At 36.9% G+C, this 26,462-nt stretch overlaps 1 protein-coding gene across 9 annotated transcripts in view; it reads left to right on the plus strand.

Annotated features, from left to right (window-relative positions):
- Positions 1-3,521: 3,521 nt before the first annotated feature.
- LOC122022643 (tubulin-folding cofactor D-like) overlaps positions 3,522-26,462 on the plus strand; it is a 32,126-nt gene continuing 9,185 nt past the window's right edge. The window contains exons 1-14 of one of the 9 annotated variants that reach the window (XM_042580682.1): positions 3,522-3,787; positions 3,911-4,458; positions 6,605-6,707; positions 9,794-9,970; positions 11,183-11,368; positions 13,392-13,508; positions 13,703-13,807; positions 14,199-14,369; positions 14,495-14,710; positions 16,342-16,540; positions 21,935-22,140; positions 22,293-22,517; positions 22,588-23,136; positions 23,860-24,129. In XM_042580682.1, coding sequence (XP_042436616.1) covers positions 3,575-3,787; positions 3,911-4,458; positions 6,605-6,707; positions 9,794-9,970; positions 11,183-11,368; positions 13,392-13,508; positions 13,703-13,807; positions 14,199-14,369; positions 14,495-14,710; positions 16,342-16,540; positions 21,935-22,140; positions 22,293-22,517; positions 22,588-23,136; positions 23,860-24,129 — 3,285 coding nt within the window. In that variant the 5' untranslated portion in view covers positions 3,522-3,574. Of the gene's footprint in view, positions 3,788-3,910; positions 4,459-6,604; positions 6,708-9,793; positions 9,971-11,182; positions 11,369-13,391; positions 13,509-13,702; positions 13,808-14,198; positions 14,370-14,494; positions 14,711-16,341; positions 16,541-21,934; positions 22,141-22,292; positions 22,518-22,587; positions 23,137-23,859; positions 24,130-26,462 lie in introns of those variants that run through there. The other 8 variants (XM_042580684.1, XM_042580685.1, XM_042580687.1 and 5 more) reach the window with 8 other exon arrangements.

Consider the following 26,462-nt stretch of genomic DNA (forward strand, 5'->3'; position numbering starts at 1 on the left):
AGAGTATTCTGACTCAGATTACGCCGAATGTAAATTAGACCATAAAAGCACAAGTGGTGGATGTCAATTGCTAGGTCCATCACTTGTCAGCTGATTTAGTAGAAAACAACACTGTGTTGCTCTATTAACAACTGAGTCAAAGTACATAGCTATAGGAGAATGCATTGCATAACTTTTATGGATGATGCACACCTTAAAAGATTTTAACTTAAACCTTACAAATGTAAAAGTGTTAATTGATAATATTAGCTCAATTAATTTAACAAAAAAATCCCGTGCATCATTCAAGAACCAAACACATTAAAATTAGGCACCACTTTATCAGAGATCATGTCACTAAAGGAGATATTGAACTCAAGTAGATTGAGTCCAAATCTAATTTAGCTGACATATTCACAAAACCTCTCCCTGAAAGTGAGTTTAGCAATCTACGTAGAAAATTAGGGATGTGTTTAATAGACTAGGATCCTTGAAATTCTTTAAAGTGTTTTAAAAAATTGAGTATTTCGAAATTCTAGGGGAAAATGTTTTTCAAAACTTTCAATTTTTAGAATTTCAAAAACAGTTTTAGCCTTAGACTAGATTAATTCCTTAGAAAGCATGCACCTATAGGGCTAGTACTTGAGCATCTCACCAACACCCTAGGATTCCCTTGTTTGTGATTGTCAAACATAGAAAGGGGTGAGATGCATAGACAAATTGCCTGGACTTGAGATGCTTATTTCAGTGCATCTACATAAGTCTGGCGTTAAATACAAAATAGACATTAATTAGGTTAAGTTATTCAACTTAGTCAAACACTAACTGATTACAATTAGACTTAACCTGACTAACCAAGTGAAAACTGCTATCCTCTAATAGTCAGTAAGTAGCTAATTGGTTAGACAATCTTTGTAATGTCCTGTCTATCTACAAGGAGAACTTATGTCAACAAGGAAAACAATATATATTGTTTCTTTTAATTACGATTACGATGAATTAAATATTTATTTTTGTTCGCTACAAATAAAATAAGCGAATTTAGTGCTATACTTTAATTTTTGGAACTGTGATTCAAAGGAAAGAAACCGTGGTTCAAGGAGAGGATTAATGATTTTCATATTTCTTTTGAAATTAGTTTTGAAAAATATTTCTTTAATAACATTTTAAACCTTTTTAACACTAACAAAATTTTTGGATTTTTTCAAACTTAGGTTTTAAATGTAGGTTTGAAAAGTGGTTTTATTTAGTTTTAAACTTTAAAACTTTTTAAACTTTAAAACTTTTTAAACTTAAGTTTGAAAATCGTATTTATCTACTTAGTTTTGAAAATTAGATTTTTCACACTGAGTTTTGAAAATTAAATCTTACTTAGTTTTGAAAATGTGATTAATCTGCTTAGTGTTACTTGTGTTTGAAAAGTGTTCAAACTAAGTTTGAAAATTAAATAAAATTAGTATTTGATTTGAAAATTTTTCTTTTGCAAAACTATCTTTATAAAACTTATGTTTAAAAAGGCGTTTTAAAAACTTACTTATGAAAATTTGATTAATTTTACAAAGTTTATCATTAAAAAAAATAATTTTCAAACTTAGCTATTTTTGAAAAAGATAAAAAATAAAGCTTTAAACAAAATTTTCAAGAGTTGTCTATGTTATACTCCCCCAAGTCAATCTGACTCGAGTTTAGATTCTCTCTTGCTTCTTTTACTTAGTAATTTACAATCATCATTTCTATTATGTTTATTTTTGATGAATGCCAAAGGGGGAGAGTTAGGTGGTTTAAGTTAGTTAAACAACAAAATTTAAAACAAAGCTAACTTAATAACCTTATAAATACTTGTTTTTACTTGCATATTTCTTTCACTAACTTAACCAGGTTGTCCTTGCATAAAAAAGGGGGAGATTATTGGTGCGGTTAGCACTAACGGTTTAACTCAAGTTTTGATGAATGACAAAATAGGTTAAGTTAGTTTCGTTGTTATCTAACACTCTGATCGAGTGTGTAGGCGAAGCCCAGACAAGTCGACGGGCTGACCGGATGTCTGGCACGAAGCCCAGCTAGGTCGACGGGCCGACCGGATAGCTGACACAAAGTCCAAACGGGTCGACGGGCTGACCAGACGTTTGACACGAAGACCAGCTAGGTCGACGGGCTAACGGGATAGCTGGAACGAAGTCCAGACAGGTCGAAGGGCTGACCGGACGTTTGACAGGTAAGTTAAGGTAAGTCGTTGGAGGGGAGTGACTGTGAGGACACGTTCCCAGGAAGGGAACATTAGGCGTCGATCCGACTTAGATCCATTTCGGATATCTAAGTCGAGATCGTGACTAGATTCCGATCTCGAGGAGACGGAATCTAATTACTATTTTGCTTATCTATAAATTGTGCTAACATTCTATTTTGCAGGATATAACTTATACTTGCCTCGGACTAACGTTTTCTTGCAGGAAGGAGATTGCTGGAAAACATGGGTCTGGGCCCCTGGAAGTAAATTTTATCCCTCTCGTCGCCTCGCCACGTGGAGCTTGCTAACTAGCTCGGCTACGTCACATTCAGGGCGCCCTGAAGGGATCCGGGCACCCCAAATCTCCTATATAAGGAGGGTGAAGGCTGAAGCAAAGAAACAACTCAGAATCTACGCTTCTGTGCTCCTGTGACACTACGAAGGCTCTCCGACAAGTTTTGTTTGTGTCTTATTCTCTTATTGTCGGTTTCTTTTCTTTTACTAAATAATTCCTGTACTGCATTTGTAAAATCCTTTTGAATTATTAATGATTGTCCAATGAAAGCACTCGACGAATGCGGGTCTTAGAGTAGGAGTCGACAAAAGCTCCAAACCAAGTAAAACGACATTGTTAGCATTGTGTTTTCGTTTTTTCGCTGCCTACTCTATACGCCGATATTTTTAAATCACTATTCACCCCCTCTAGCGAACTCATCGATCCAACACATAGGTGTCAGGTGCATGGTAGGATATATCTCCTGTCATCAATTTTTGATAATCGATCCCTGTTAATTACGCCAGAAATACCTAGGGGCAAATCAATGCCTATTCATGGTGGCAATCAGTCTGCCTATTTATTGTGACAAAAGGTGAATACGTTCGTCCCAGTGTCACCGTCAACCCGTCTCAGGGCCAATACGAAGGAGAAGGAGGTAAATTACGGATGACTACTGGTCTTTAGAATAATGACTAATATATAAGAGAGACATCTATCACGATTTTGTCGAGAAATGCATGCCTATTCGTGCCTATTCATGCTGCAAAAAGGTTGGAACCGCCAACCCAGCGGCCCCCTCAACCCGGCCCCACAAGTATGAGAGGGAGTAAATCACGGTGAATACGGGCCCAGCTATGACATGGTGGTCTCAGGTGTTTAGCACGGACAGATATTGATGTTATCGCATTTGCTGCCGCAGATCCTCGACCTCTCGACTCATGCGGTAAGAATCCATGTCATAACCAGTTGATCCCGCCCGTGGGGGCCTATTCGTGCCTATTCATGCCTATACGAAAGAAGGTAGAACGGTTCGATCCGGACTTTCAAAATATTGTCTCGTCGCCCAGTCCACTGCTCCAGACCACCGCACCATGGCCGATTCCGCCGACACAGCCGCTGCCACCGCTCGAGCCAGTGACGAGGTGGATCCATCCCAGAAGGAGGACGACGAGCACGACTCCAAAGAGGTGGTCATCCTCCGTTACTTTCTCCAAGAATGGGAGCTGGTGAAGTCCATCCTCGACCGCATAGTCGACAATGGGGGCATCTCGTCTCCGGCCGATGTCCACAAGATCCGATCCATTGTAGGCTTCCTTCGTTCTCCCATCGCATCTCAATTTTGATTTTATTCCGCAAATCTTTGATTTACTATTGAGCAAAATCTCTCTCTCCCTCTCTCTCTTTTGCCTTCTTAATCGACTGCACAGATGGACAAATACCAAGAACAGGGACAGCTCCTAGAACCCTTCCTGGAAATAATAATTTCGCCTATTATGTCGATAGTTCGCTCCCAGGCGACGCAACTTAGGGTCTCGCCGGAGGGAGCTATGGAGATTATTAAGCCCCTGTGCATTATAATATACTCGCTCGTTACAGTATGCGGCTACAAGAACGTTGTTAAGTTCTTCCCGCACCAGGTTTCGGACCTTGAACTTGCAGTCGATCTTCTGGAGACATGCCACCAAGCTACTTCTGTGACATCACTGCGGCATGAAAGTACGGGCGAGATGGAGACCAAGTGCGTCGTTCTCCTGTGGCTTTACATACTCGTGTTGATTCCTTTTGATATCCTGTCAGTTGACACACAAGCAGTGAATAAGAGTTACTTGGACGAACCTGAACCCTCACCACTAGTCAAAAAAATATTGGAGATTTCCAAGGATTACCTTTCAAGTGCTGGTCCTATGCGTAAAATGGCTGGTTTGTTGCTTGCGAGGCTTTTAACTCGTCCTGATATGACAATTGCTTTTACTAGGTTCGTATGAATGGTGCAAGATCCTGATATGTTGATATTTATTGGCAAAGAGCTTTGCATTAAGCCGAATTTCAAATTATATTTCATTAGCAAAGAGTTTTACATTAAACCATTTCCAAAATATATTTCATTGTTTTTGTTCTTATGGCTATGCTCTTTTCAGTGACTTTTTGTATCCCTTGTTTTCATTAGCTTCAAATGTCAATAGGAATCCCTTAGTGCCTATGGTTGTTGGACTATTATGTCTGCACGCTTACCAGCATTTTCTTCAGCATCCTGATCATAATATCTTTAAGTTAGGCCCAGCTATTTGTGATCAGCTACATATACCTTATCTATATCTTATCCCTTTTTTGAACTCAATACAAAGTTATATCATTATATAACTCTTAAGTTCTGATTATGTTAATTAGAAACTGTTTGATTTTCCTTTATTCCTCACACTTAATCAATTCAACTTATTCAACTATAGGACTACTAGTCATCTTTGAACATGTCCATACCATCTTAACCCATTTTCTCTCATTATCATTTATTAGAACCACTAACCTGTTTCTTTAACCAAAATTCTTCTAAATATAGTTCACTAAATTGTCTTATTCTCCTAATATGTTAAATCAATCTTGGTGAGCTGAATGGTCCTAGTAGAAGAGCTAGGGCTGGCAAGATAGAGCGAGGAGATTGAATAGGGGAGGGGAGGGGGTGGAAGAGTATCAAGTGGACTGAGCTACCTAGGGGAGTTGGATGAGCTGAGCGAGCTACGTTGATAAAGGGGACTAAAAGAATATTATAAAGAGATTTTAATATTGAGGAGGTTATCCCTTGTCTATTAATGCCATTTCTATACATCAAAAATAGGAATGAGAATGAACCATCTATTCTGGTCCATACACCAAACTAAAGAATACATATTCCTATTTTATTTCTTGTTTGTCCCACTCCCTAGGATCACTATTTCATTTTCTATTGATTCCATTCCATGAACCTTATGCAACATAATTTTCTTTTCTTTTTGAGGTGTTAAATTATTCTTATGACACCCTACCCTTAGTTCCCTTTAGTTGGAGCCATGTACACTAGATTGCTCTTTCCTCATGCAAGCACCATATTAAATTATTTAAATGAACAAATTGAAGTGCTGATGGGTTAGATATGAATGTTTTTTAAATATATTTTCCATGAATTTGTCCACTATCTCTTACAGAGAACTGGATTTACATGGTGTATTCAATAACCTTGGGAATTCAATTAGTACTACCATTTAACTCGAGAATCCTTATTTAAATACTATTTCATAGGGAACAGGTGTGGGAGTGGTACTTTCTGATATTTTCTGACAGTTCCTATGCCCTTCAGGTATAAAATGATTTGAATTTGGGCATGGAGATATCATTCGTATTTTCAGTTATAATTCTCATTGAATGTGATGGACATTAAATGAAAGATCTGATGATAATTGATTTTTTTTGGTTGTGTCTATCGTGGAAGCTAAGGAGATACTAGTTTAAAGAGTTGCTTTGTAGCTTTTCCCTCTTGCATAATTTGATATCCGATTGCATACAAACAATTAAAGTAATTTGGGAATTTGAACACCACCACCTTGAAGCTGGAGGGATAGTGAACTAGGTAGCGAATAAGGATCACATAAGAGATCAAACAAGGCATTCAATCAATGAATTTAACTCTAGTACCCAGAAAACATAGTTTGAAGTTAAACATTTATTTCAGATACAGTTGCCCTTCCTTTAAGTTCATCCTTACAACAATATAAATAACATCAACCAATTTATTTGCTAATAAATGGATGAGTATGCACCATATCCTCATATCAACATGTTGCCAAATCCACGTTTACGATTGTAAAGAAGAATAGTAGTGATTTGGACCCACTGAATTTTGTGAACAAGCATGAGAAGCTCAAAAAGGTTCTTATATGGTTATGCCAAACATTAAGCTTTTTCTATCGACATAAGATCTTCTGAACAGAAGCATTTTCAATTTTATCAACTGATGGAACCATCTCTCTCTCTCTCTCTACAAATTAAGCTACTGCAATTTCTTATAATATTTGAAATGTGAACTATTTTTTTAATCTAGGTTTGTTCTCTAATAATGTATCCTTACATCTCTATTGATCATCTATCAGATTTACTGAGTGGGCTCATGAAGTCTTGTTTTCTGTCGTAGAAGATGTTTTGGACCACTTTAAGCTACTTGGATTTGCTGAAGTCCTTTCCTCCATTTTCAAGGTTTTCTCTTAAATTTCTTCTTGTGAAATTCTTCAGCGTTAAATTTTTAGTTTTTAAATTTGAGTTGGAATTTTAAAATACCAAGGTATTTTTATCCACTTAGGGTTGTAAATGAACTGGACGTTCGTGAACAACCTTGATGTTCGATAAACTTGTTAATATTTGTTCAATAGTAAAAGAATATATAAAATAAATAAACTTGAACATTTAGTTTGTTTCTGTTCCTGAACAATTTATGAATAAAACTTATTTATTAACTTGTGTGAAATTTAATTCTTATTTTTTATTTAAATTTTAAAAAATATAGTAATTTATAAATTTTTATAATCTTAAATTATAAGAAAAGGATGTAAGTTTAATGTAATAAACTTTTGGCCTAATTTATAATGTAATGATGTTGATAATTGAGCTCCATAAAATGCTTGAGCTCGATAAGATTTTCAATAAATAAGTTGCTTGATAAGTAAATAAACAAGCTTGAACACAACTAAATTCAACTTGGCTTGTTTACACCCTTATATCCACCCATCTAGACAAGGGTGTAGTTTTTGAAACTATTTCTATGAATTGAATTCTTCTAATTTTCTCTCCATTCACATGAGAAATGGTACTTTTAATCTGCTCATGTTATATTTTTGGTTCTTCCGTATTAGGTATGTTATTCATTTTCCTGGTTATAATCTTAAAAACACTAAGTGTTATCTAAATAATTATCAGGAAAACCACCATTGAGAATCCCAAGCTTAAGTGGAAAAATGTTGGTGTTAAAAATTAAAATTGTCTAAATGAATATGAATCTTAATTCTATTTTTGTAAGACTTGTTCGCTACCCATAAATGACAGGTGGACGTGAGAATGTTAGGATGATAAAACGGGAGAGAGATAAAATAATTTGGTTTACCTTGAATGATGATAACATGAGAGAAATTAATGTGATAAGCTTACTTATGAAACTCACAGGAGAAATGGGGGGAAAAATATCATGATGTACTCTCTCATGTTCAAACCATGCTTTCCCCACCATAGTTGTCAAAATTGTTATTAGAAATGATTTTGAATAGATAAAAAATTCAAGTATTACTGAAAACAGCCTCTTGCAAAAAGCAGGGTAAGGTTGCGTACAATGGATCCTTCCCCGGGACCCCGCATGGCGGGAGCTTCGTGCACCGGACTGCCCTTTTAAAAAATTCAAGTATTAGTTGAATTGGATGATTGGATTGAAAGATTGTGAAATTGAAATTGGTGAAAAAATAAAAAATAAGTAAAGATATAATAAAATTATTTATATTACAATTAATATTCTAAAATCTTAAAGAGAGTATCTATTTATACATATTTGATCATTAATAATACAATATACAAATAATTTAATTTATTAATATAATATTAATAGCTAAAAATAGATTATAACCAATAATAACATTATTTTTTTAATTTCAATTATCCAATAAAACTAGATTATATATATATATATATATATATATCATTGCTTAATATTCAATGTTATAGGGTCTAATCATAGCCGACTCCATCTAGTGGGATAGGCTTGATTGTTGGTTGTTGTATAGGGTCTAATCACGGCTTTAACTACATTCAAATTGGGTTTTGGTTGAAAGAAGAGGAGGTTTAGAATTGTTTTTAATTAAAAGAGATTATTGTGTTCTCTCCCATTCCGTAATAACCTCTCTCGCTCTATAGTAAGTTCTCTCAATTCACAATATTCCCACTTGATTATCCTTAATTTTGCAATGAACTGCGAGATGCAACAAGGCTAAGCAATTTAAGAGGAGATGAAAACTTTCTTCTTCTCGTACAAATTTTCTAAGCATCAAGTAGGGACAAAAGGAAAGACTAAATTTGCTAAGTCTTTCAAAGTCATCTCAATCTAACCATATTTGAACTCAATTCGATCTATTTTGACTCTCATTTTGATTAAATTTTTAATGGATTCCATCATTTTCTAATATAATTTAACTAATTTTTAGCTATTTTTTTAAATCTCATTTTTTTTTTAAAAAAAAATTCTCTTCAATTTTTATAATATATCTATTTCTTAGAAAATATAGGATCAAGTACCATTGCTAATACTGTCCAACTCGGATGATTCATATTGATATTGGCCAATTTTGCCTACTATGTTTCCCAACATCTCATGGTCTTCTTGCTTACCTGATTGCATAGACCATCACATCTCTATCTCCGCTATATTCTGCACTTTATTCTTGACTTTTTCTCCACTTGGCGACACTTCTCTTCTTGGTCATCTCTTGATTCTTTATCATGGCATTGCTTCCTTTAGCTTTCACCTCTCATGGGTTTAATGGCTACAGACACTATTTATCTTACTATAATTGCAGGATAATAATCAGGTTCAAATCTTCTTTTGCATTGGCATTTCTATCTCTTGGCTCGAATGAGATGTGTTGGTGCTGTTGATAACATCTTGAGAGGGTTCTTGCCCGCACAAATAGGGGAAGAAATCATGGTTGAGGTGAGGTAATTTTGAACCCTAGCTGAGATCTCGGCTGAGTTAAGGTGATCTTGAACTCCAGATGATGCATTTCTGCTTTTCATTGTGAGTTAGGATTTGAAATTGCCTTCCACCATGAGCTAGGTTTGATTCATTGAAGGAGGATGTGGAGGAAGAAGAAAACCTAATTGAAAATGTGTCAGAATCATCACCGTCAATTCTATTACGAAGATGGTTTTTGGAAGCCTCCATTGAAGGTTCTTTGGCTTGCCACCATCTCATAGATTGTGAGGAGACAATAGAAGATTTAAAACAATGATGTCCCATATAGTTTTGTATGTATAGCTTGTTGTTAAATTAGTATGTTTTGGCACTATTGTGGGCATTTTAGATCACCTAGGAACCAAGTGGTTAAAATTTATAACTTTTGAAATTTGTCCATTCCCTTTTTCACTTTCAACTTTTTTCTTTTTAGGTTTTTTGTTCGTTTCATCTGATAAAAGACTAGTTTTGAAAGATGCATCTTATTTTACTTTTGCTTCTTTTTTATCTCCCTTCTTTGGAGACTCAAGACATTATTTTTGAGTTTGACTTTTATTTGAGTTTTACAATACAGGTTGGTACTCGTAAAGTTTTGCTTAGTGTCGTGTCTACCACATGGAGTGATATATCTCTACTAATGAAGTCTAACACTTCAGCTCGCAGCCCTTTGCTCCGGAAGTTTTTGGTTAAACTATCACAACGTATTGGGCTTACATGTTTGCCTCGTCGTTTGCAATCATGGCGATATCAGGTTTGTCAATTCATATCTTTGTTTAGCAATGATACATGTCTTGTTTATCAGCATATCATGTTTGAGATTCTTTGGTGAATCTTGTGTAGATATGATATGTTCTGCTCTGAATTGCTTAGTAGAGACATTGAAATTTCTGTATGTTGATGCCAAGTAGAACTAAACATTGTATTGCAACATGTTTCACATTTCCTTTCATCTTATGGAGGATAAGACATCAGTTTTACGAACTAATGTGGTTTTCACAATGATGATCGATACACAATTATGGTCCATTTCTTTTAGTATATTAAAATATAAATATCGAGGAAAACTAAAAGTATTTGTGAAGAGTGGTAACACAACATTATGGGACAACAAGCAACAAAACAAAGTTATTATTTACTGACAGTAAAACAAATAAAACCAAACAACATTTTTTCACATTGATTGTAGTGTTCTACTTTACATTGAAAGCAAAAAGAAACAGAGGGAAAAAGAAATGGAAGAATGAAAAGAGTTTGGAAAAAGATTCTTCTGACTCCTCCTATCATGCAACAACATAGGTACCTAGTGGAAGAAAAAGAGAAGCAGAAGTGAAACAAAAGGCAAAGGGTAAAAGTGCTTTGCTACTATGCTCTCTCCTCCCATATTGTAGGTAGTACAAACTGTTACCATTTTAGGTTCTTATTTTCCATTATTTTTCACAATGAAGAGTAGTGCATTTTCTTTTTCTTCTCCTTTACTCTTATGTTAGGATATAAATTAAAATCATTATGTGCTTCCTAGATTTACTGGACCTTTGAACATCAAGCATGCATATTATTATATAAAAAGAGAAATGGGCATACTGGTAATGGTAATTCAGGTAATCTCTGGTCTCTGGCTCTTCTGTGATCTATATTAGATGCAACAGCAAGTGTACTTTACTATTGAGTTTCCTGTTTTCACCCAACACTGTCATTGTGGATGTAATTTTTTTCTGTATGTATATTCTTATGACCGGAACGAGTACTCTTTCCTGTCCTGGTCAACTCCAGCTCATCTTGGGAGGAGTGTGAGCATACAATTTCTTCTTAACTTGCCTTTTCTGCAGTCAGATCCCATAAATTCCTACAAATATTATTTTTCTGTTTTTTTTAGGATTAGACCAGTCCTTTTGTTGTTTTTTTTGTTTTCTTATTTTATTTCTTTACATTTAATAGTACTAAATCTGTAGTTTACATCATGCAGGGACAGAACAAATTATTAGGTGAAACTATTTTAAAAAATTCTGGAGAAGGTTACAGCAGTAATATTGGCCAGCATGCTGATTTTTCCAATAATGGAGAATATGCAGAGTTAGTAGGAGAAGACATGGATGTTCCAGAAATTGTCGAAGAGATACTTGAATTGTTGTTATCTAGCTTGCGTGACTCGGTATGTTAATTCATAATATGCTGATGTGAACTTATCCACTGGTTTAATTTTTTCAAATTAAATATATTCAGTTGACCTAATACAAACATTTAGTGATCCCATGTTTGTATAACTTTAACTCACATCTTATGGTAAGAAAATATTGTTTATTGCTATGATCTCTTCTGAGTGTTTGATTGATTGGTAATAATAACCATGGTTTGAAATCTTATGCCATGATGATGCCATTGTTGAAACATATTGTTTTGGTAAATTACTAAAATTTGATGTTATTCAGCATATGTAATCTCTCATGAGCCAACAATGCTAATGCTAATGAGTATCATTCAGTGTTGGCTTTTGACATGCTTTAACGATTGTCATATTAGTTCAAGTAATGTTTATCATTTTCTTTTAGTTTGTTTCTTTAAATTCTAGTTTAATCGGTTTTCTAATTGCTATAATCTAATTTTAATAGAAAACAAGAAGAAGTGGAAGAAGATTATAAGAGTAAAATTAATTTAAATTTATCTCGACATGCACACATCGAAGTAAAATGATTTTTTTTTTTAATCCAACTATCTTATTGATAAAATCTTTATAAAAACTTATAAAATCTAAGTGAAAGAGAAATAACTAATACCCAATGAATTCATTCCGCCATGCTACATGTTGAGTATAGTACAATAAAATTTTACTTCAATGACTATCTAATCATTATAACTCTATTTTAGAAATAAATAAACTAAGTGAAATAATATTAAAGGGGTAGCCTCATCTAAATTCGTCTTAGCACACTTACGCCAAAGCATACCGAAAGTCAATGTAACATGTCGTTGAAATCTTACTCTTTTCGAACTAACAACAAAATTCCAATGCAGAATGATACTAATCTTTGCTTCCATTCAATATACGACTTTCGTTATGGTACTAGTCATGGTTTGAAATCTCATACCATGCCGGTTGAAACATGTCATTCCACTAAATCACCGAAACTCTATAACATTTGACATCAAGGTTCTAAATCTCCAGTCATATCATAGTTTTGGTCTTTGACTTGAAAATTACTATTCCAGTATTGTGCCGATGCTCCAATATATGTGCCTGTGACAGATTGGAGGTTGGAGGAGGAAGGAAATGAAACATAGAAAGAAGGCATTGCTTGTGTTGAGTGTTATCGAGTTTTGATAATTTATCGGAATGATATGTTTTGATTGTTTTGTCTAATATGGTGCAAGATTTAATATTATGCTGACGATGTCTACTTTTTATATTTCATCTCCGTTTTCAACTTCAATCCATTACTAGCACCATGCATCGAAACATTGGCATGATACCAAAATAGTATCATCCAGTCAAAGACCGAAACTTCAACACGGATTGAGATTTTGAACCTTGGTATTAATAAAGTGTAATTAGTAGTTGAAATGCTTGTAATGTTTGTAACTATTGTTTAGAATTTTAATTCAAATGATTATTAATTGGTATTATACATGAAAGGAAAAAAAGTCAAGTGGATGTTGATTGGAGTACTAAATTTATTTGGATTTATCTTAGCATGTTTGGAAGAATGTTGATGTGTGTCAAGTGTCAGTACAGCACGATACTGAGACATCCTGTTGGAGATCAAAACATTGGCACCAAACAAATTTTAAACCTTGATGGCAACAGAAATACTACTCATTAGTCAGGATGCAGGATCATTCACAAGATTGTATAATTTAATCTTTATTTTATAAGAGTTAAAATAAAAAAAAATAAAAAAGGACAGCCCGGTGCACGAAGCTCCCGCCATGTGAGGTCCCGAGGAAGGATTCATTGTACGCAGCCTTACCCTGCTTTTTGCAAGAGGCTGGATTCGAACCTGTGACCTTTTGGTCACATGACAATAACTTTACCGTTGCACCAAGGCTCCCCTTCATGAGAGTTAAAATAAAACCTCATAAAATAAAATTTGAATGATACAATTCTGTGAAATTTCACTTTAGTCATGGTCGTCTTTATACCTTTAGTTTCTGCCATCATAATCATGATCATAATGCAGGATACAGTTGTGCGTTGGTCAGCTGCAAAAGGTATTGGGCGAATAACTGCACGCTTGACATCTTATCTGGCTGAAGATGTGCTGTCCTCAGTAATGGAGTTATTTTCACCTGGAGAGGTTGGTAATTAAATTGCCTGTGTATCTCTTGCTAAAGTTATATATACTTTTTTGAATGCCATTGATATCAGTGTTCAAAGTCTGCGTTTTTCCTCTAGGATGTTAAACGGCTTTGTATTATGCTCTTATCTTGCACTTGTTTCTGATTTTAATTTTAGACTGAACAGGTTCTGCAATTGATTCTGGTTTTTCAGGGAGATGGTTCATGGCATGGAGGGTGCTTAGCCTTGGCAGAGCTGGCACGGAGAGGTTTGCTGCTGCCTAGTAGCTTTGCTAAAGTAGTTCCTCTGATAGTGAAGGTAATAACTAATAACCATAATGTGTCGTGATTTACTGATGTTTTGTTGCCTTATTGATTACATAAGTATACTTAATTTAATATATCTATGGATCACTATAAGCTCTTACGTTAGGGACATCAAATTGTGTTTCTTTATGAATGATTTCAGGTGAGATTTTTTTTCCATATTTTGTCTTCAACCGAGGTTCAATATTAGTGTAATAATGACATGCCCCTCATAAAGTTTTGGCTTGGTATAGACTAATATTCTTCAACCTTATCATCCAATTTTAGGCTTTCTATATTCAACCTCAATTATAATACCTTTAGTGAAATATGACAGAAATAAGACCCACTCATCTTGTTGAGAATGACGAAGTTAGCCTTGCTGAAAGAGCATCTATTTTCAGGCTTTACATTATGATGTGCGTAGAGGTCCCCATAGTATTGGATCTCATGTACGTGATGCTGCTGCATATGTTTGCTGGGCATTTGGTCGTGCATATTCCAGCAGAGATATGAAAGATACTTTGGAACAACTTGCTCCACACCTTCTAACAGTTGCTTGTTATGATCGAGAGGTTAGTATTATACTCTATACTCTTCTGCATTATGAGAATTCACTAAATTTGTTAATGAAGTCTTGGCATATATTTTATGATATTTTCTATTTAGTACAATTAGCCACTCTATCTGATGTTGGTAGGTTAATTGTAGAAGAGCAGCCTCAGCTGCCTTTCAGGAGAATGTTGGAAGACAGGGAAACTTTCCACATGGCATTGAGATAGTCAATAAAACAGATTATTTCTCTCTTGCGTCACGAACAAACTCTTATCTTGATGTTGCTGTCTCTATAGCTCAGTATACAGAGTATCTCTACTGTTTCGTGGAGGAATTGTTGTGCAGCAAAATTAATCACTGGGTATCTCTCTTTTTTTTTAATACTTGATTTAGCCTCTAGTTCTGAAATTTATGATCGATATATTCTTTGATCCTACGAGATTTGTGATAAATTACTTATAATTCAAAATTGTACCTAAATTGTTATGGTTTTACAATGACCTAACTGATTAAAGAAAAAACAGGATTTGTTCGGAGTTAGGAAAATCACACCAGTTCTAGAAAATAGTAAAAAACAAGCCTTGTCATACCAACTATATTTGTTAGCTCTTAGAGAACATCTCTGGTTGTCTGATTGATGAAGCATGGAATAATTGGCTTTCCTTAATCTGTCTCATGGAAGTTGGCATGCCTCAATTGGTAACCTTGCAGGAGAGATGGCCTTGTCATACCAACTATATTTGTTAGCTCTTAGAGAACATCTCTGGTTGTCTGATTGATGAAGCATGGAATAATTGGCTTTCCTTAATCTGTCTCATGGAGGTTGGCATGCCTCAATTGGTAACCTTGCAGGAGAGATGGCATAATATTAGGATAGGAGCTTATATTATTGCTTGAATCAATGAACAATGGATTGAGCCAAGTAAAATAACATAAATACATTTTGAACCCTTAAAGTGGTTTGCTTCATTGGCCATATCGACCTTGTTTTGCTCAAAGTTTAGAGTCCTGATATTGGAACTAGTTAGATTGTCACAATCTCCCTCACTTTAAATCTGGACATTCTTTTCAAGTCTCAAACTTAAACTCAGCCTAGAATCATGCTTAATAACTTTTGAGGCTGATAGTGGTTCCACCATCATGCAGCAGAGCTCGCTTTGATATTATGTTGAGAGGAATATAGTATTAGACTGATGTTGTTCAAGGGATGCATCATACAATATGTATAGGGTTCTCATGTGATAATCAATACCTAAATATTAAATATGCCATTAAACTCATAATATCTATATTAAATTTTACCAATAATTCTAGTAACTCTAACAAGATTGAAACAAAGGACTAAACTTACTGCAAATAGTAAATGTAGTAAAGGTCCCTCGTGTCACTTACAAGTGATGACTTAGCCACATGAGGATTAGGGTTAAGATTTATATTCATAGGTTTAAACAAATTTTGATGTTGGTTACTCCGACCTAATGCAACCATCAACTATTTCATCTGGGCTTAGGACTGGGCCGACTGGCATCAATATTACTTTATTTCTTGGTTTAATTAATCAAATTCCTCATCGATTATTGAACTTGACATTGAGTAGTCTATGCATAGCTCATTAAAAAAATTTCTTGAATATGCTATTTGTTCTTTTACCTGATTTCTCTAAGTTTCATATACAATAACCATTAATTATGTATGCAATACATACCTAGTGTTTTCATCTAAACTCTGATAAAGTTAGACTGCCACCTCTTAAGTTTATGCTTACGTTGGTACTTATCAAGTTATTCTGAATTACCTCTAAGTAAAATAAACTATATTTTCTGAGTCTTAATCAAAATTTTACTATCTCATAACTAATTACATAAAATTTTGTTACATATAACAAAGTAACAATGTCTTTTCTGTACAATAAGCATAGCCATAAGTTAGATATTCATTCAAGTTTGTTTTTTTATTGCACTCCATTGCGTTTCACTTCCTTTTCTTCTTTAGGACAAGAGCCTGAGAGAACTGGCGGCAGAGGCACTTTCTGCCCTTGCAAAGTATGATCCTGAATATTTTGCAGATCATGTTCTTGGAAAATTAATTCCTAGTACTTTATCATCTGACTTATGCACACGCCATGGTGCTACATTGGCTATTGGAGAACTTATTCTTGCTTTGCATAGCCACGGCTTTGTGTTTTCTGCAGGTAGATGCTTGCACGCATAGACCTCATTAATATGCTTCTCTATTGATGCAACTTGGATATTATCATCAAAAGACAATATTTTCCTCTGTTTTGTTCACATGTTCAAGTTTGTAGAACCTTGATAAATTAGCTGACCTTTTTTTGTTGACTTTGTAAGAAGAGAAATGAGAGATATTGGATAAAAGTCTATCCCACCACCGGATACTATGGGGTTACTTGTTCTTATAGGGAAGAGGATACATCATAATTACAGAATTATCTCTAGCTATATTTACAGTATTCTAACATTCCCCCTCAAGCTGGAGAATATAGATTATATGCACCAAGTTTGTTACATATGTAGTCAATTCGGGATCTCTCAGTGACTTAGTGAATATATCTGCTAGTTGATCATCCGAATTAACAAAGCTAGTAGATATTTCTCCAGATATGACTTTTTCTCTGACAAAGTGAGAGTCAACTTCAATATGTTTTGTCCTCTTATGAAAAACTAGGTTCTAGGCTATATGCATAGCGGCCTGGTTGTCACATATAAGTGATATTTGTGTAACCTCTCCAAACCTTAGTTCCTGAAGCAACTGTTTTAGCCATATAAGCTCTTGACTGGCTATGGTCATAGCTCGATACTCTGCTTCCGCACGGGATCTTGCCACAACATTCTACTTTATGCTTTTCCAAGAGACAAGGTTACCTCCGATAAATACACAAAACCTAGAAGTGGATCTTCTATCATTGGGAGATCCTACCCAATCTGCATCAGAATATCTTACAACTCGAGTATGTCCTTTGTTTTCATACAAAAGACCCCTTCCTGTGCGCCTCTTATATACCGAATAATGCGAGTCACAGCATCCTAATGTTTCTTGTATGGAGAGTTGAGAAACTGACTTACTACATTTATTGCAAACGAAATATCTAGACGAGTAACAGTAAGGTAGCTTAGTTTATCTACCAATCGTCTATACCGTTCAGGATCTAGAAGAGGCTCCCCCTGAGGATCCATGGGGTTGTCAACTGTCTTTGAGTTTAACATTCCTGTTTCTTCTAGAATATCCATTGCATATTTCCTTGGGAATATGATGATCCCATCTTTAGACTGTGCTACTTCTATTCCCAAGATATATTTGAGTTTGCCGAGATCCTTTGTTTGGAAATGTTTGAAAAGCTGTTGTTTCATCTGTTAAATCCTGAGATGATCACTACATGTGATGACAATATCATCCACATAAACCACTAAGTAAATGCAACCAATAGATGAGTGGCGATAAAAGATAGAATGGTCAGCTTTGCTCCGAGTCATGCCAAATTGTAGAATTACAACACTAAATCTACCGAACCATACTCTGAGTGACTACTTGAGGCCATATAAAGATTTACGTAGACGACATACAAGACCAGAAAACTCCCCCTGAGCAACAAAACACGAAGATTGCTTTATGTAGACTTTCTCGAGCAGGTCACCATGTAAGAATGCATTTTTAATGTCCAATTGATAAAGAGACCAATGTCGAATCGCAGCAATGGAAAGGAATAGGCGCACAGTAGCCTTTAGCGACGAGGTGAGCCTTAAGCTAGTCAACCGTGCCATCTGGACTAACTTTCACCGTATATACTCATCGACAACCAATAACTGACTTCCCAGGTGGTAGAGGAACGAGGTCCCAAGTCCCAATGCGCTGCAAGACACATTTCATTGAGCATAGCCTGTTTCCATCCCGGATGGGCAAAGGCATCACTTGCAGTCTTCGGAAGAGAAACAGATGATAAGGAAGAAAGACAAGAATAGTAGGAAGGAGAAAGACGATGATAACTCAAAGAAATGTAATGAGGAGAAGGATTACGAGTGGAACACATACCTTTCCGAAGTGCAATGGGAATATCAGACTCAGGAGACGGGACCGAAGGGAGAGGCGAAGGATGCGGCTCCAAAGATGTGTCCATGGTAGTGTCAGTGATAGGCGGCGGCAAAGTAGGACGAGGACGACGCTGATAAACCTGCAAAGGAGGAGATGATGCTGGAGGCGATAGAGACTCCCCCGGAGGATAAAAGATAGTTACTGGTGTAGGTGAAGAAGGAGAACACTCGGATTGAGATGCCTGAGGCCCAAAAAAGGGAAATGAATCAAAGAATGTGACATCAACAGAGATAAAATACCGACGGAGAGTAGAGGAATAACACTTATACCCTTTCTGAGACCGGGGGTACCCAAGGAATACACACTTATGAGACTGGGGAGAGAGTTTGTCAATGCTAGGATCAAGAGCATGAGCAAAACATGTAGACCCAAAGATCCTAGGTGGTAAAGGATGAAGAGTCTGATGAGGATAAACTACTTGATGAGGTATTTTACCCTGGAGAGTTGAGGAAGGCATGCGATTGATGAGATAACACGCAGTAAGTACGACGTCGCCCCAAAACTGATGAGGAACGTGAGAGTGGAGAAGAAGAGTCCGGGTGGTCTCGAGGAGATGACGATTCTTACGTTCCGCAACCCTATTCTGTTGAGGGGTATGAGGGCAAGACGTGCGATGGAACACACCGTGAGATGCCAAGAAGGTACAAAACTGAGTAGATAAATACTCGCGTGCATTAACACTTTGCAAAGTTCAAAGAGAAATACCAAATTGAGTTTTGATTTCATTGAAAAAAGATTGGAAAATAGAAAACAACTCTAAACGGTCCTTCATCAGATACAACCAAATACAATGGGAAAAATCGTCTATAAAAGTAACAAAATATTGTGACCCCAATATAGAAGAAATATGACTCGGACCCTAAACATCAGAATGAACCAAAGCAAAAGGGGGCGTAACCGACTCATAGTGCGAGAAGAAAAAGAACTACGAATATGCTTTCCTAACTAACACGATTCATAAGACAGATTCTAAATGAGAAAGACTAAGATGTAATTATCTCAACTTATCCAGACTTGGATGTCCCAACTGAGCATGAATAAGAAGCGGAGATGTCGCCGTTGAACCAACAAGAGAGGGTCGGTGAAGTCGATATAGGCCTTGAGACTCACATCCGAAGCCAATCATCCTCCCCTTACTCTGGTCCTGTAAGGAAACAGAAGTTTTAGTAAAAGAGATGACACAATCAAAGGACAGAGTAAGTTGACTTATTGACAATAAATTAAAGGGAGCACGGGGAACATAAAGAACATTTTGGATAGAAAGAGACGGAGAAGGATGAACAATACCAACACCTTGGGACTGAGTTTGGGAACCATTGGCCATAGTGACAAAGGGTAAATAATCAGAAGTAGAAAGAGAAGAAAAAAGGAATTTATTACCAGTGATATGATCCGTGGCTCTAGAGTTGAGAACCCAAGGACCCGAAGAGCGAGATATGCCAGCAAAGGAATTACCAGCATGTGCAGCGGCAGTAGTGGAATCTGAAGCCTGACGATCCTGGTACCACTTCAGAAAGTCATCATAGGAAGGCGGTGGGGTCGGATCCGGTGGCAACTGCGTAGCGGAAGCCGAAGAAGCGACAGAGCTCTAAACGACCTGAGTAGCGCAAGGAGGTCGACCATGTAGGCTCCAACACTTTTTAATCATGTGTCCTGGTCGGTGGCAGGGATCACACCAAGGACGTCATTTGCCACCCTTACGAGGTGGAGGTCTATTGTTGTTTCGAGAGACCAAAGCTGAGAGTCACTAGGAACAGAAGCAGGCAACGTCAAGACTTTGGCAGGGACACGGAGGAGAGTCGCCCAAGTACTGTCTATGGTAGCTTCTGTGGGGCTGCCCAGGATCTGACCACAAACATGAGAATAATATGTGGGCAGACCATATAAAGCCAGACATAAAAAAACTTCTTCTGATTTTCAAGCTCTGCAATAGGAGTGACCGCAGGTGGAAGTAATTCATTGAATTCACAAAGAAGGCTAGATATTGAAGCCAGATAAGTTGACATTGAATCCTTAATCTGATGGGTACTGAGGATGGTCATGAGATCTTCACAAACTTGATAGAGTCGCCGAGAGGTGTTTGTAAAGAGTTGTTGAGCCTGTGTCCAAACAACTTTACAGGTTTTGTGAGTGCGGAAGACATCCCTAAGAGATGGATGGATGGTGGCTCGGATAATGCAACCCAACTGGGCGTCAACCTTTTTCCACATAGGACGATTAGCGACTTGGACATCTTCGGTTTGAGAGAGATATGTCTCATAACCCTGTCCAACAAGCCAAAGCTCAATGTGAGAAGCCTAAGAGGAGTAGTTCTTACCATCCAACTGCTCGGAAGAGAGTGGTGCAGTGATGTGGTTGGTAAAGATCGAAATATTCGGCTTTGGAGTGCTGGAGGTAGTCAGCTCGGTGCCCGACTCTTCGGCAACGTCGCAGCACCTCGGAGACAGGAACGGAGTTTCTCTCTGTTGCCGGACTGCAGGAGAAGACGACGGTGTGCGCACGACGCAGACAAGAGACGCCGGCGTCGGTTCGATCAACATGCAAAGAGAGTGGCAGTGATTTGCGTAGCGTTGTCGAAGAAAATGCAGAAAGGAGGGCCACTGAAAATTTAGGGTTTGCGGCGGCGTAAGGAAATTCCACGCAGAAGGGAGGGCAGCGGCGGCTTGTGCTCGCGATCGGGAAAGAGATGCCTCTGCTCGCGCGCAAGGAATGAAGACGGCGGCTTGTGCTCGTGGGTGACACGAGAAGGGAGGGCAGTGGCGGCTTGTGCTTGCGATCAGGAAAGAGATGCCTCTGCTCGCGCACAAGGAATGAAGGTGGTGGCTTGTGCTCACGGGCGACGCAAGAGGGAGAAGTAGCTGCTTGTGCTCGTGGGCAACGCGAGAGGGAGAAGAGGGATCAAGAGAGATTTTCTCCCGTCCAAGCACGACTGATGGTGGCAGGAATTGGTGGGGGCAGCAAAAAAATTAGGGTTGGCTCCGATACCATCTAAGAAGAGAAACGAGAGATATTGGATAAAAGTCTATCCCACCACCGGATACTATGGGGTTACTTGTTTTTATAGGGAAGAGGATACATCATAATTACAGAATTATCTCTAGCTATATTTACAGTATTCTAACAGAATTCAAATGCCTTTTATTTCTTATCCAACAATGAACTATATGAATGCTTTGATTAGCTTGAATTTTATACCGGATGACATTTACTATCTATAATAATTGAGAAAGACATGCCGGCATTCTGATGCTGCATTTTATACTGTATTCTAAAACAAATAATTGATGCTTGCATGAATATTTTGTGATTTATTGTTTGATCAATAAAATCATGAGAGTTCTAGTTAAGATCAGAATTAGATATGTTTTTTTCCTAGAGAAAGTGATGTCGTATTTGCTCATAATCCTTTAACTTTTCCCAATCCCATATCCTGGATAATTCTCTTTTATATATTTTGTGGTTTTGCTTTTCCTTATAGACAAACAAAAGTCTTTATCCGGTGTTGTGCCGGCAATTGAGAAAGCTCGCCTTTATCGAGGAAAGGGAGGAGAGATCATGAGAGCTGCTGTTTCAAGATTCATCCAGTGTCTCTCTCTCTCCAAAATATCCTTGAATGTTAAGACAAAAAGAAGTTTACTTGATACTCTAAATGAGAATCTAAAGCACCCCAATGCTCAGATACAGGTAAAATTTCTTTAAATCGGAACTTCTCTGTCCTTTCCTGAATTCTCTAATAATACTGCAATATAACTTGTTATGTATGGATATGTTTATTGCATGCCAATTAGTTGTTGTTGCAGTCATATGAACTCTAATGGATAAAATTGCCCGTCCAGTTATCTGCTGTTAATGCATTAAAGCATTTCATCCCTGCTTATCTTGTTATGTTGGGCGATAAAACTGCTAATGAGGTAACTTTAAAGTACCTGGAACTCCTAGATGATCCAAATGTGGCTGCAAGAAGAGGTGCAGCACTGGCCCTTGGCATCTTACCTTATGAATTCTTAGTACATAAATGGAGATCTGTTGGAACAAAGCTTTGCAGCTCCTGTACCATTCAGGTATTATGTCAGCTATTTAGAGGAAACTTTTCAGCAGTATCAGTCATTCATCAGATGCCTTTGTATGCAGCATAAACCAGATGATCCAGATGCTGAAGCACGTGTAAATGCTGTCCATGGATTAATTGCAGTCTGTGAAATGCTGACAAATTCTTCCACTGATGACTTTGGACAAGAATTGTCCTCTTTGTATTTATTTATCAGAAACGATGTGATGCAAACTCTGTTTCAAGCCCTTGATGACTATGCTGTTGATAATAGAGGTGATGTGGGCTCCTGGGTGCGCGAAGCTGCTATGGATGCTCTTGAGAGGTGCATGTACATCCTATGTAAGAGCGATAGTATTGAATCTAGAAAATCTCTTGAGCACCACAGTGAGGCATACCATTCTGACGGCCAAACAACTAATCTTAGCTCCAGGCTTGTTGGCCCAGAAATTACTACAAACTTAGTTGGCGGCATAGCAAAACAAGCTGTTGAGAAAATAGATAAAATAAGAGATATAGCTGCCAAGACTTTGCAGAGGATTCTCCACAACCAAAAGTATTTTGTTCCATTTGTATCAGATAGGGAAACACTAGAACAATTTATTCCTAATGATCCAGAACTGAAGTGGAGTGTAAGTGTTTTGTTGATAATTTCCATGCTTGGACATCATCAAAATTCCTTGGTGTTTCCAATCAATTATTTGATCATCTAAGCTTTGTTAGTATAATGAATTATTTTAGTTCTGCTATTTTTCATTACTTGATGGATGAATCCTTCTGAATTATAATTTTCTTATCAATCACAGTAAGCAATATCTTGAATGCATGCTGCTCAATGGTTACTAACGTACTATTAAATTCACAAAGACAACACCAAACTGTTAGGACAAACAGTTTTCTTGTGTATTGTACTGGTAACTAATGGCTGGAAAGCAGCTACCTAATCATTTGTTTTCTGTCATTTTTTTCATATGAAATAATTCCTGTCATTTTTCATTTATTTTTCCTCAAAGTTAGAAAAAGTCAATCTTGTCTGAACTTTTACAAAATTTATCCTTTCATATTCTTGCAATCACAATGTAAGCAACAGAAACATAAGTTTTAGTTTATCTGGGTTTGCTGAATGAATCTTTCCGGCCATTGTGCGCTACAGGGCACATCATTAGTAAAACTATCAGCAACCAAAGCTCTTTGTGATTGTATTTCATGATTTTGTCTCTATAATATTCTTGTATACCTTTGGTATTTAGATGGGCACTTTGGTAGTTTTAAATTATCTTCTTTTATGAATTTCTGTTGATTTCTTCTATTCTATACGAGCCAATAATTCTTACATATATTTTTTATTCTATCAGGTCCCATCTGTTTCTTTTCCACGCTTGGTGCAACTTCTACAAATCAACAGCTATAGCAGATCTGTGCTTTCTGGTTTGGTAATCTCTGTTGGTGGATTGCAGGAGTCTTTGAGTAAAACCTCCGTGACAGCTTTGCTGGATTATCTCCTGGTGTCAGAATCTGATAAAAATGAAGAGCGAAATCTCAGAGAGTATTTGTTGAGTACTGGTTTTCTTTGGATTTTGCAACAATATCAGAAATGTGACAGGGTTATTACACCAACTTTAAAGGTATGGAAATATATAGCATAAGATGCCAATTATTTGCATAGAACTATGGCCTTTAAAGTAAGCAGTCTGAAGTGTTGGACCGGGTCGGCCGACTGGAGAGGGTTGAGTTGCTTGAAACACTAAAATAAACTTTTCTCGATCTTTCAACTCAGGTCCGCAGCAATAGCAAATAAAATTAAACAGAAATAACAACTTAAATAAAATTAGTAAAAGGCCAAGAATTACTTGCTTATAACCTAGATGATTGTTAATCCAAGGCAGTAGAAAGCTCATTAAGAATCTCCTTCACTGAAGGCGGAGAAGCCTTTTGCACACAATGAGAGCTCAGAAAAGATTAGGAAAGTGAATACACAAGTTGTTACCTCTTTCCTAGGTTTAGGGATCTTTTTATAACCCCTAAAAAATCTTATCTGCAAGCTGAAGGCGCCTTCCATAGGGTTGGGAGGTGCCTCCAACCAGGCTAAGGATAAAACTTTATCCTTTTCCGCAACGGCCAGAATTGTCTAGTCGAAGGCGCCTTTCATAGAGCGGCTTCCATGCGTAAGGAAGGCGCCTTCCATGAAGGCTTGAAGGCGCCTTCCATGCACAGTGAAGGCGCCTTCCAGTCAGCTTTTTTTTCTCTTCCTCTTGCTCTTCCGCTTGGGTGATTTCAGCCAACCGAAATAAGGCTCACCCGAACCAATTTTGGCCTTCTCCTCGAGCAGCCTTCCTCCCCGATTTCTTGTCCCTCGGACGTCGCACACGTCCTTCTCGTCCACCGGTGTACTCTTCCGCAGCATCTCGTCCCTCGGACGCATCGAGTCCGTCGGCTCTCTCCCGTGCCGTCCTTCTCGCTAGTCGCATCTTCCGCTCGACTTCCTGTGCTCCTGAGCTCCTGCACACTTAGACACAGGGATCAGAACATAACAGGACCTAACCTATCTTGGTTGATCATACCAAAATTAACCTTGGGGTTCCAACAATCTCCCCCTTTTTTGATGTGAGCAACCCAAGTTAAGTTAGGGTAAATCAACCATCAAGTAGAGATAATAAAATTGCAATACCAAGTAAAGAACATGCAATAAAGTGTAAAAAGATTTTTAAATTTAAATTTAACTACTACCTCCCCCTAGACTTAACCTTCCCTTCTCCTCCTTTGATCACATAAAAAATTGGGGTAAAAAAAATCTAAGGGTAAAGAAAAAAAAATTCTAAGTAAAATTTGCAAGAGAAAAAAAAATTTTAAGTGAAATTTGCAAGTCAAGAAGAAAAAACAATAAATGTTAAACCATTGACAACTATTGAAAGCATTAATTTAATTAATTATTTCATGCTTATCAGTTTGTCAATTAAATATTCAATTCAGTAATTGGCTTCCAGGCTGTGGCAAGACAGTAGGCCTTCTTGGTTATTGGATCATCAACCACTTCTAGACAAAGTCTCTTAAAGAATTTAAATATTTAATGTTCTATCTGAAAGCCCTAAGTCCAATTTTACTTTTAATTTATACAAGTTTTTGGAACCCAATATAGGTTCCTTCCTACATGATTAATCAAGAATTTTGGGGGTACGTAACTTTTTGGAACTTTTCTAATTTGACCCCTGTGAAATTTAAGATATCAGCTTAGCCTTTTAAAATTCTGAGTTTGAATAATTGAACATGTATGGTTTTTCAAGTTTTCTACTTGTGTCTTTAATTTATCGATTTCCAATTTTAATTTTTCAAAATCTTCTAACAGACAAGATTTGGCTAATGCTAGATTGCGTTAGGTTGTCAGTCAACGTCAAACTATGGCAAATATTCAATGAATGAATCCATTAAACTATTGTGCTAATGCTAGGTTGTTCCCTAGAAGGAACGCGTTGCAGGGTCCGACTGTAACGTCTCAGCAAGGACCGCTACATCTCCAGAACTCGGGTGTAGTGATAAATATGCAAGAGTTCGCGTTATAGGGTCCGACTGTAACGTCTTAGCAAGGACCGCTACGTCTCCATGAGAATTTGGGTGTAGTGTTAAATAGTTAAAAGTTCTCACACCATAGGTTAGATAAGAACAAATATGATAGGAAAACTAATAATCTAAGATTTGGAACATGGAATATAGGAACTCTCACTGCTAAATCAATGGAGGTAGTAGATATGATGATCAGGAGAAAAATTAGCATTTTGTGTGTACAAGAGACAAAATGGATAGACGAGAAGGCAAAGATGATAGAGAACTCGGGTTTTAAGTTATGGTACACTGGAAAGAGTAAAGCAAGAAATGGAGTGGGTATTATTGTAGATAATTTGTTAAAGGATGAAGTTGTAGCAGTAGTTAGAAAAGATGATAGAATTATAGTCCTTAAGATAAT

The sequence above is a fragment of the Zingiber officinale genome, chromosome 9B, assembly GCF_018446385.1.
Source record: "Zingiber officinale cultivar Zhangliang chromosome 9B, Zo_v1.1, whole genome shotgun sequence".
In the NCBI taxonomy this organism is placed as follows: Eukaryota; Viridiplantae; Streptophyta; class Magnoliopsida; order Zingiberales; family Zingiberaceae; genus Zingiber; species Zingiber officinale.